General features: G+C 45.5%; 1 protein-coding gene across 7 annotated transcripts in view; it reads right to left on the bottom strand.

Annotated features, from left to right (window-relative positions):
* Window positions 1–12,070, bottom strand: part of Clec16a (C-type lectin domain containing 16A) — a 224,081-nt gene that overhangs the window by 113,878 nt on the left and 98,133 nt on the right. For 3 of the 7 annotated variants that reach the window (XM_038325851.2, XM_038325853.2, XM_038325857.1), the window contains exons 17-20: window positions 9,956–10,084; window positions 7,773–7,808; window positions 4,317–4,437; window positions 1,962–2,057 (exon numbers count right to left, since the gene is read on the bottom strand). In XM_038325851.2, coding sequence (XP_038181779.1) covers window positions 1,962–2,057; window positions 4,317–4,437; window positions 7,773–7,808; window positions 9,956–10,084 — 382 coding nt within the window. The remainder of the gene's footprint in view (window positions 1–1,961; window positions 2,058–4,316; window positions 4,438–7,772; window positions 7,809–9,955; window positions 10,085–12,070) is intronic. The other 4 variants (XM_038325855.2, XM_038325856.2, XM_038325854.2 and 1 more) reach the window with 3 other exon arrangements.

Below are 12,070 nucleotides of genomic sequence, written 5' to 3'. Positions count from 1 at the left end.
ACTTCATATGGAAAAGCTAAAAAGCCAGAATAGCCAAAACAATCCTGTACAATAAAAGAACTTCTGGAGGCATCACAATTCCTGACTTCAAACTCTACTGTACTGAAAAAAAGCCTGGTATTGGTATTAAAACAGACAGGAGGACCAATGGAATTGAATAGAAGACCAGGATATCAATCCACACATCTTCGAACACCTGATTTTTGACAAAGAAGCAAAAAATATCAAATGGAAAAAAGAAAGCATATTTAACAAGTGGTGCTGGCATAACTGGATATCATCATGTAGAAGAATGAAAATAGATCCATATCTATCACCATGCACAAAACTCAAGTCCAAATGGATCAAAGACCTCAACATAAAGCCAGCCCCACTGAACCTTATAGAAGAGAAAGTGGGAAATATACTTGAACACATTGGCACAGGAGACTACTTCCTAAATATAACCCCAGCAGCACAGACACTGAGAGAAACAATTAATAAATGGGACCTCCTGAAACTGAAAAGCTTCTGTAAAGCAAAGGACACAGTCAACAAGACAAAACAACAGCCTACAGAATGGGAAAAGATCTTCACTAACCCCACATCAGACAGAAGTCTGATCTCCAAAATATATAAAGAATTCAAGAAATTGATCACCAAAAGAACACATAATTCAATAAAAAAATGGAGTACAGACCTAAACAGAGAACTCTCAAAAGAGGAATCTAAAATGGCTAAAAGACACTTAAGGAAATGTTCAAAATCCTTAGTCATCAGAGAAATGCAAATCAAAACAACTCTGAGATTCCATCTTACACCTGAAAGAATGGCCAAGATCAAGAATACTGATGACAACTTAAGCTGGAGAGGTTGTGGAGTAAAGGGAACACTTCTACATTGCTGGTGGGAATGCAAGCAGGTACAGCCCCTTTTGATGTCAGTGTGGCAATTTTTTAGAAAATTAGAAAACAACCTTCTTCAAGACCCAGTAATACCACTTTTGGGTATATATCCAAAGGATGCTCAATCGTGCCACAAGGGCATGTGCTCAGCTATGTTCATAGCAGCTTTGTTTGTCACAGCCAGAACCTGGAAAAACCTGAATGCCCCTTGACCAAAGAATGGATAAGGAAAATGTGGTACATTTACACAGCAGAAAAAAATAACGACAGCTTGAATTTTGCAGGAAAATGGATGGAACTAGAGAACATTATTTTTAGTAAGGTAACCCAGACACAGAAAGACAATTATCACATGTACTCACTCATAGGTGTTTTTTAAACATAAAGCAAAGAAAGCCAGCCTACAAACCACAATCCCAGAAAACTTAGACAATGAGGACACTAAGAGAGACTTACATAGATCTAATCTATATCGGAAATAGAAAGTAGAAAAAGATGATGATGAAGAAGAAGCTGAAGAAGAAGACGAAAACGAAGAAAAAGAAGAAGACGAAGAAGAGAAGGAGAAGAAGGAGAAGAAGGAGGAGGAGGAGGAGGAGGAGGAGGAGGAGAAGAAGAAGAAGAAGAAGAAGAAGAAGAAGAAGAAGAAGAAGAAGAAGAAGAAGAAGAAGAAGAAGAAGAAGAAGAAGAAGAAGAAGAAGAAGAAGAAGAAGAAGAAGAAGAAAACTGTAAGTCCTTATCTGTTAGAGAGGGCTGGAAAAGCCATGAGAATTAATGTGTGCTGGATGCAGGCACACTGTAAAAGGAAAGAAAGATGGGGCAGATCACATAAGCTCAGTCACGGTAAGGTTGAGAGCAGGAGGTTGGTGAACCAGAATGCTGGTCCCCTAAAGTCATTTTCCTTCTTGCTCTCCCCTTACTCAGTAGACATAGTCTACCCTGAAAACAGCTCTCAACCTCTGCCTCATGCCAGTCTCCTATTCAGGAGAACAAAGGGAAGCTTCAATTAGGGCAGAGCCAATGCACCTTCCCAGGCTGTCAGCACACCTTTGCTGTCCTTGGTGGAAGCAAGCATACCTTCAGTATGGTACCTGCCATGCAGGACCGAAGACTCGGGACTTGTCAGCAGACTCTTGCTGCTGCTGCTGCTAGAGTTCTCCAAGGCTGTGTTTCCTATCAGAGCAACAATGTCAATAAATACTTGTTATGTCACACTTTTTGCTGTGCAGAGTCCGCATTTCCTTAAGCCTACCAGACCTTATCATGGGATATAAAAGTGCACCAATACCAAAACTCTCTCCTAGCTTTTCAACTTGTCATGAAGACAGAAACTTCAATCACTCAGCTATCATTCAACCACTCCAGGGTCAGCTTTATAGCAATCTTTTGTGTACTTTGAAGTATGATGATCTTCAATATTACAATCACCAAAATAATTTTAAACAAACAAACAACAGAAGCCAGACAACAACATGGTAGCACCAGGTTTAAAAACCCTCCTATTCTGAGTTTTTTGAATGTCATTTTCTTTAGCAAAAGACATAATTTGCAGTCAGGATGGGTAAAGTGAGCCACCCATTTCTTTCTTAATGGCCAACTACCCAAAAAAGGCTCAGTTAAGTGATCTCAACTAGCAACTAATCAATTAAAACTGATAAGTGAAATACTTTTAACCTTTATTTCAGCAGGGTCCTTCCTTGGGGAAGGAGCAAAGGAATGTAAATTCCCAGCATAAATTTAATTCCATTTCACAGATACAACATTGTGAGGGAAGACTCCTCCCTAGAGAGGATCAAATCAGAGAAAGACGGGTCCTCAATCAATTCTAGCCTTACAGAAATCACGGTTGCTGCTTTTCAGGGTAAAGGGTCAAAGGAGACAGGCAAAGAGGGTCTTAATTTCTTTATTTCTCTAACACATGGGAAGATAAAAGCACAAACAAGAGAAATGCCAGGAAAAGAAAAAAGAACCGGTGAGGTACTCTTCTACCTACATCCTGGTCACTCAGTCAGAGGTGCCCACATGCTGGGCATCCTGGTGCTCTACAGGAGGTAGAACTCTCCAGTGTGCTGAGCCACTAGCTTCTCAGATTAGTGTTAGGCTGTGGCTGTGGCTTCCAAGGCATCTCTCACCCAGTCACCAAAGCAAAACTTGCCATCTCTCTACCTTTTTCCTTCTCAAGTAGTAAGAACAGAAGCTGGAGCCTTGTGTATGTGAAGTAAGGCTTTCCAAGAATCCTCTACCTGTAACCACTCCCATTTTCCCCCCTAAGATGGGGTTTCTCTGTGTGGCCCTTGCTGTCCTAGAACTTGCTCTGCAGACCACGGGTGGGGGTGGGGGTATCTTGAACTCAGAGACCTGCCGCCTGCAAAGTTTTGGGACTAAAGGCATGTGCCAAAATGCACAGCAACCATCCCCATTTCACAGCAGGAAAACAGAGGCTGTGGTAGAGGAGAAAGAGTAAGGCAGAGCTGGCTTGAAAGTTAACACTCAATGGCTTAGTCATGTGAAACCAGCTCACATGACTAAACTAGTGAGTTTTGTTAAAACTCACTGTACTACGTACACTGAAGGCTGGAGGAATTTATTTTATATAAATTATGCATCAGAAAAGATGTTTTGAATAGTCGGACTACAGAATGGCACCTGCTTCTTCTGTTTGCCTACTCTATGCCCCTTCTTTGAGAGTATCCTCTTTGGTCTCCTTCCTCATACTTAGGATTCAGAATTAACCCTGTGTGCTTAGCAGAGGCTCCTGATAGTTCTTTGACCATTGTGTGGTTTGAAGAAAGCCCACTGTCCAATCTGGGCCACTGAGAGCTGTGTAAGAAAGCAGACGGAGCAAGTCATGAGGAACAAACAAGCAATATGCAGTACTCCTCCATGGCTTCTGCTTCAGTTCTGGCCTTGAGTTTCTGCCCTGACTTCCTTCAACGATAGACTGTGATGTAGAAGCTAAATAAACCCACGTTGTTATTGGGAGCCATGTTTTATTACAGCAATAGAAACCCTCACTAAGACAGTTGTCAATATAGTTTAAGGTTACGGGCTAAGCACATAGCTTTCTGATTCGCAAAGCCCCCATTCTTACCTAAATACTGGTGACTTGTATGGGGGTTTGTTGTGTCTTTTCATTTTGATAGTTTGGTTTTTACAGACTTCCTTTTGGCATCAAGAGACTCCTTGTTCTACTGGATTCAGACAAAAACCCTTTAAATCCACAATACTAGAAAGGCCAGTGCTGTCCTCATGCTGTCAATGAGGGCCTACTCTCACTGGACCTCCTAGTGTCTAGCACTAACCTTTCATCAGGGTCAATGGCATGCAGTACAGACTGCATGCTGTGCATACTCCCACACCTGCTGCAGACGATCAGTAGAGTAGTGTCCCGTACCCCCTGGCCCATGGGGCAAAACAAGATGGCCAACTCACTCAGATCCAAGACATCATCTGTTTTGATCAGGTCCTCCTCCCGAGTCAGTGGCAATTGGGTCTCAGGTTCCCCACGCAGCTGCAGTGACAGGGAACGCAGCATGAAGAATACCCGGATGGCCTGGATAGAGCAGACAAAGAGGAGAGTGGGGTTCCAGGAGTGTTCTGGAGAGGTGCACTGCATGAAGGCATTTCATGGTGACTCTTGGTTAATGGGAAAAAAGGAGGGGGCAAAATACGGGCCAGCTTTGAAGTACAGTGGCCTGGAAATAGTAAGAGGACACTTCAGGCTTGGGGAGCAGCCTGCTTCAGTCCATAGTAGGTGAAGGCCCAAGTCACTTTACTAGGCACCTGCCATTTGCCAGGACCTGTCCCCAAGGGTTGTATGACCTTTAACACACATCTCCTACCTGCTGGCTTGCCCATTCCATAGCCAGCAAATAGCTAAGACTCAGGAAGGTGAGGAGTGCTGCCTGAGACAGTGCTTCAAGGAAGGGCTACCACCTCCTTGCTTCTCCATCTGAACTAGTGGGGCTAGAAGACAGAAATCACCAGGATGTGTGCCAGTCCAATCTAGAAAATATGGACACAAGACAAGAGAGTAACATGCATGGAAGCTTTAGATCTGGCTAGACTCACTGAAAGTCCAACTCCCATCTTAAGTCTTCCACCTCTTGGGCCTGGGCCTTAGGAGGAGGAGAGTGACAGAGAGAGGAGAGTAAGGCCTGATACCTGGCCAAATGGACAGCAATGTCCTCAGGACCCCTCAGGCTTTCCCAGTTCATCTCTGGGGCCGAGAATGCTTGTCAGCACAAGCATCCCTGTCCCATGGAAAAGGGGTCTGTCAGCATCCAGTATGGCCGCCAGGCATGTCCTGAGAGCAGAGAAAAGGCCACATCACCAGCTGCCAGTGACATCTGTGCAGAAGCAGCCCTTAGCCCCAGAATCACACTAGCCACTAACCAGAGAGCCCAGAAGCACAGGGCAAGCCATAGGTCAGGGTACCCCTTGTCCCAGGTCTCTCCCTGACACGGAATGGTGGGCTCCTTTGGGACACAGCTCCTGAGCACACAGACGAGGTCAGCATTGCCCTCTACTGTGGTGGATGAGACACAGTAATCCCTAACTCTTTGGCTATGTTACCATCCTGAGACAAGGCTGGAGGGCACAGACAGCACAGACCTGCAGAAAGGGGTTGCCTTCAGACCCTTGGTAGATACCACTACCTACATAAAGAAGTGTCAGGGCAAACCATTGTGGCTTCACACAAATGAATTCCTGTTTGTGGTAAAGGTGGTGACAGTCCTGTGTTAAATAAAGGGAGAATACCCTTTATTTGCAGGGAACTTTCAAGAAAAGAGAGGGGACAAAGTCTCGCCTTCAAGCGGCTGGAGAGGCATTGCATCCTGGTGGCCCATGCAGTGAGTATCTTTGATTAGCTACCAATGCCCCGATCCTGCCTTAAGGCAAGATACTTGGGTAGAAATTCTGAAAGTCCTGCGCAGTCTTGGTCTCATCTTAAGAAACACAGCCTTCAGAGTTTTAGAGTGGCGTGCAGGACAAAGCAGTTCCCCACCATGCTGGTGGGGGTGCAAAAGAATCTTATCTAAATGTTCTTAGCAGATTTTCAAGTCTAGTCTTCATAGAGACACCTGCATCAACTGGGAGAGACAGAGGTGTGGTTCTATTAAAAAAAATCAAGAGCTCCTATCTAGTAAGCACCTACTATGGGCTTTAGGGGTTATGTATTATAAGTTTAGGACTACAGGAGCAAGAATGGGTGCTGAGAGGGCAGAGTAAGCTTGGCCCAGTTGCTAAGAGGTTGAACTGAGCCTCTGTAATGTCAGGCACATATGACATAGTGTAGTCCTATTCCTGTGCCAGCCCAGAGCAGACGGTAATAAAATGTGAAGGGGGAAGTGGGTGCCACTGGGATTATCTGACAGCGTGAGCTCTCAAGTAAGTACTTACAATTTAGGGATGAGGAGAAAGAAGGGGTCCACTGTAGGCATGTCCCCGTCATGGGCAAGATTTATGACTGTGTCAAGTACACTGCACAGGGTTCTGATGGCAAAGACTCCTAGCAAGGCCATGGCTGAGATGGGGAAATAGAAACCCATGCTGTTTTCTGGCCTATCCCTTGGAAGACTGAGGTTTTTCAAGGAATCGATGAGTTGGGAATTTGGCTCTCAATGTAGGCCTTTTGGTAAAATATTGAATGGTGATATTCTCAGGAATACAAATTAAAAAATAAAGCCATTTAAAATATAAAATAGAATATAAACCATATAAAATACCATTTCAAATAGCAATTTTCAAGGGAAAAGCACACACATGAGAAGTCCATGTCCAAGGACAAAAGAGGTGAGTCTTATAGGGCAAGGTACTCCTCACTGCAAAAGTGGTTCCCAAGATGGTTGCGCAGCCTGGCAGGCATGCTGTCCCACTCCATGGTCCCTTCCTGCCACTACCCTGCAGACATTAACAGCTCCCTCTCACCACTCACAGCCATTGAGCGTTATGTGGGGCCAAGAGCATCACCTCATTTGCTCCCCCTTTTTATTGAGACAAGTTGTCTCTATGTAGCCCTGGCTGCCCTGGAACTCACTCTATAGACCAGGCTGGCCTTGAACTCACAGAGATTCGTCTGCCTTTGTCACTCCAGTGATGGGGTTAAGGGTGTGCACCACCATGCCCAGCCTATCATTTGAGCTTCTTAATGACCCTGGTGGCTCCCATCTGACAGAGAAACTGGAGCCAAGGGCTGTTAGACTGGCTGCTCAGGGGAGCTCCAAGCCTGTGTTCTTCTGATTACATTTCTTGGTCTTTAAAAGATTCAGGGCTTGGGACCTGGATTTCTATCAAGTGATCTTCTTTTCTTTGCTAAATCAAGATAGAAAAATTTAAAGTCATAACCAAAAGGAGTAAGAAATGATTACTGTTTCAGATCCTGGAAGGCAGAAGATCAAATTTCAAAAGGGAAGGCAGTTGACCGAGTTCTAATGTGAAGAAGAAACTTCCATTTCTTAGCTTCTGTGAATCTGGAAGCTAACCTTAGTCATATTCAGTATTTGGAGAACCAGGCTTTGGAGGGGAAGGTCTGGAATCAGAAGGATCTTAGCTCCAGGTGGGGTTGAGTGAGCATAGGAATTCCCTAAGGCTAGCGCTCTGGGGAGAGGTGCATGAGTCCCCAGTGAGGGTGCACCATGGCACAAGTGGTAGTCTGAGCCTTGGGCTGGCCCTGGGACAGGCGCTCAGTTCACCTCTGCTGGCTTCCTTGCCACATTTGCAAGCTGCTGGGGTTAGGAGACAGTCATTCAGGTTAGAAGTCCACCAGGCCCGCAGAAACAGCTGTGGAAGTCAGTCATCCTGAACAGGATTGAAGCAGGGTGATGTGGGCCCAGCCCAGAGGGAAAGCAAGTGGTGATGTTAGAGATGTACAAAAAACATCCATACCCTTTGAACCAGAAATTCTGCTTCTGGGAACTTCTCCTAAAGAAATAATTCAAAAGAAAGAAAACACTGTGTCCATGAAGTAGCTCTTATAGTTTAGCTGAAAAAAAGTAGAATATAGTGAAGTACCCCACTCTGGCTAAGGGAAGACACCCTACGAACGGGACAAAGTCTCCTGGGAAATCTTTATGTAGTTCTGAGGAGTCACTTATAAAACCATCAGACAGGTGAGGCAGAGGAAGGAGAGTCAGAAGTTTAAGGTTATCTTTGGCTATAAAGTGAACTCAAGGCCAGCCTGAGCTATGTGAGACCTGTCTACAATTCTCCATTGTAGGCTGGAGGTGACGTCACTGGTAGCATGCACGAGGCTCTGAGACTCATATCCAGAGCTTCAAAAACACCACCACAATAGAACTTGCACTACAACAAAGAAGGGAGAAAGAGGCGGTGGAGGTGAGACTGAGGCAGAGGCACCCTGTGCCAGTATAAGAGGATGAGTCTGTAGACAAAGAAAGGAGGAGAAGCAAAAAATGTCTGCAAATACTGAAATTATGGAAAAAATTTCCTTCCTTTCAAAATGTTGAGATGTGTCTGAACTTTCTTCAGTGTGTAACACAGCCAAAGAATGAAGCAAAAGTGTCCCATTTTCTTGAGGTCAATAGTGACAAACACAAAGTTTAGAAAGGAGGCAGAACACTCAGAGTGTGCCCACTGCCCTGGTTCCATCCCTGGCACAAAAACAAAACTTCAGCACAAGGACCTCTGTTTCATACTGGCTTCCCAGATAGTATATGAAGATGGCTATTGCTTCAACTCAGATTTTAGTATCTGCCAGAGCCCCCGCTGGCTCTTTTCCTCTGTACAGAGTTTAGCAGGGACTTTGAGTAAAGCCCTCTTGGTCATCGAGGACACCAGCACACTCCACTGTTGCTCCACCCATGTCCTCCCAGCATTTATTCTGCCAGAAACTACAGCCATCATGTCAGCTACTTCAGACAAAAGCCGAGGGGGCACAGGAGAACTTCAGGCTCAGGGAAGTTAAGCAATGCTCCCAAGGTCACACAGAATAGGGCTTAACCTCTATGGGCCTGACTCATGAACCTGTAGTTTTTCTTAGCCACTTCTTCCAGCTGCCCCTACATGAGTGGGAATAGCCCAAATTCCAAGTTTTGATTCATTCATTTTCCCGGGGCCCTAAGAACTCTGATGACTTTTATTTCAGCATGGCTGGCATGACTCAGGGGCACTTTTGGTATTTTTGGTCTTATACTAAAAAAAAAAAAATGTATTGTGTGTACTTGTGGAGGTCAGAGGACAGCTTGCAGGAGTCTGTGGTTTGCTTAGGGGACTGGGAATGTGTGTTGCTTAAAGATACAAGGTCCCCACTTCCTCTGTTGCCCCTGAGCATGTGATTAAAAGTGCCAGCAGGGTGAAGGAGGTTGCAGAGGCCTCTTGTCTGAGGCACACCCCACTTTATGTGCTTCCTGAAATTCTCAAGTGAAACCCCTCTGACGCTCTGGCCACAAGCAGACCAAGGAAGAAGATGTGGTAGTCATCTGGATGCCTCTAAATGATCTATTCATAGTCACGTCTCCAGGGAATGATTTTCTAGGAAAAGGCAGTGTTGCTTTCTAAGAAAGAAACTTAGATCTTACGCAGGAGATAAAATACTGTGAAGAGCCCGACTGAGGCTGCTTCCTAGAGTGGCCACCTCAGAAAAAAAGTGCTGATAAGGGGATCACCCTCAGCTGCTTCTGAGAACTTGGCTCTGCACACACGCTCTCCTGCCTCCTGGCCAGCACCATCCTCTCACTACCAGACACCTTCTAGTGTACTGCCTGGGGTTCTCAGACCTTGAAGTCAAGGTTCACACCCATCTCCCCTACACTGGGTGTTCTAGGTTCTGCTCCCCTATACTTCAAAGAAACTTGGCGTGGCTTCCACTCAGGGTTTTGGCTACACTCTGCCCTAGTGCAGGTGGTCTGACAGCTGTCCACAGAGGTGCCAGTGGCCACAGAATCCTAATCTCCTATTTCCAAGGGCAACAGGCTTTGGAAAGCCATGTGTGGTAGCAGGTGTGTGTGAGGTGGTATTCTCTACAGGTGACTAGGCACATATTGGAGGCAGTCTTTAACTGACCTAGAGACCCTTTCCCTATGGCCCAGGAGAGCCCACATCACACTTACCCGCCGCGTCTTCTCCACATCACCACAGGGCAGCCGCTTCACAAAATCAATGCCAGTCAGTGGAGTGCCCGTTGGGGGCAGGAGGATAGAAGCATCCATCATGAGATATTCCACATTCATGGGCTTTATCTAGGAGAGACAGACATCACAGGAAGCCTCAGAGAAGGGCCTACCTGTAGGCCTGGGTTAGACCGAGACTATGCTTCCAGTTTGCAAGATGAGTGGCAGGACTTTTTCATTCTCCCAAGTTGTGGCTTTTCCTTTCATTTAAGCTAGGGGGCTCCAAGGCCACACAGTGCTGGCTGTCTGCCTTCCTTTGTAGGACACATTAAACATGGTTGTCTAGAGGCCTGAGTCCCTTTCTCATAATCCCTGTATTTCAGAGCAGAATGGCAGAGTCATGTTCCCACTCCAGGCTGCTCTTGGCATTGGCATTCCAGCAGGGCCTTCTCACAGTACCCATTGGCTGAAACTGCAGAACCTCTCTAGGAAATTCCCTCCATTCTGCTACAGGGGTGGGAGACAGCAGTGAGCCCCAGGGCCCATTATCCCTTTAGCAATAACCCTGAGTTGCTAAGGGATATGAGAAGAGTCCGACTTGGAGGTCTAGTTGCAGCCTGCCTCCGCCAAGTCCAAGAGCAGCACTCAGGACAACTTCACTTTAGTTAGCTCAGATGCCAATATCTTAGGGGCAGCTAAGGACTGACTTCACTTGCAGAGACTGGGGTGTGTCACCTTAGTATTTCTGGAGAATGTCAAGTATTGTGCAGCAGAACATGCTATAAACACTGGAATAAAATAAGCAAACCTCAGGAAGCTTCCTGAGTGGGGTGGGGTGAGGGGAGGAGAACACATTTTTTGCTTATGGGCTTTGCACAAGGCCTCCTGCTGGGTATTTCACATCTGAATTTGCAACTCAGAAGTGTGGGCCCCACTGCACAAATGATAGCCAGGCTCAAAATCTAAGTAACCTGCCCAAGGCCACAGAGTTAGGAAGCAATAAAAGAAACATAACAGGGGCTTCAGAGTTCTGACTTTTCCAAATCATAAATAACATGTAGAATTTACATTTCCAAGCTGCAAAGGGTACTAAGGATGATCAGACTAGGGATTACCTACCTGAAACTGATAGTCTGAAGGGGAAAAGTCTGAGCTGCCCTAAGCATGACAACAGGGACTGTGTGGGCCAGTAAGGAGGTATGACTTTGAAAAGGTCCATTATGTCTCAGGGGTGTAGTGTATAAAGATGTGGTGAAGGCCATGCTGCCAGAGCCCTGGAGACAATCTTGGAAGCCAGGGAGCCACTTAGCTGTGCTGCCTGCCTTTTTCTTTCTGACATTTTAAACACTTTGGTTCATTATAAATGTCCCCATCACTTCATGCTTTGGTGAGTTATGTCCATGAAAAAGCTCACTTATCATCTATTTATCTAGTGCTACTTGGGGGCTGATTCTGGAAATGCAGAAAGACAAAATAGAAGGTGTCATTGCCACAGTTTGTCCTCTGTGCTCCAGAGAGAGGCAGGGAACAGCAGAGAGAACCACTCCGCCATGGAAGCCTGGCTCTGCCACCAGCAGGCTGGACAGACTTAGGGACATTACTCAGCCTCTCTGACTCCCATTTTCCTCATCTGCACAAAGGAGATAACGGCAACAGCTCTTTCAATAGGTAAAGACTCTGCACTGAAGTTCCAGAGAGAGAGAGAGAGAGAGAGAGAGAGAGAGAGAGAGAGAGAGAGAGAACGAGCACAAATCCATTTTTTTTTGAAAGAGCAATTCATTGTTCATTGCTAAACACTCTACAAACCAGATTGCTTAGAGCTTCTTGGCCATGGAGAACTGGAACATTACAGACTTAGAGCCATGTATCTTTAGCTTTCTTAATAGCTTGTTCCTTGCTCACCTCTGTCTGACCACACATCCTTATGACTACCAGGTGAAACTTTTTGGGGTGTGTTAATCTAACACACCATTAGCATCATCTGAGACCTATAGTAGAAGCTTCCTACACTTTGCATGTATTTGAAAAGTGCTTGGATTTAGGATTTTGTTTTGTGACTACATGAAACCAGTTCCTTGTCAAAATATGTTTAGGGCAACCTGAGTATTGGACACA

The sequence above is a fragment of the Arvicola amphibius genome, chromosome 4 (assembly GCF_903992535.2).
Source record: "Arvicola amphibius chromosome 4, mArvAmp1.2, whole genome shotgun sequence".
NCBI classification, from domain to species: Eukaryota; Metazoa; Chordata; class Mammalia; order Rodentia; family Cricetidae; genus Arvicola; species Arvicola amphibius.
The sequence above is the reverse complement of the archived record's forward strand: the minus strand, read 5'-3'. Positions and strand labels throughout refer to the sequence as shown.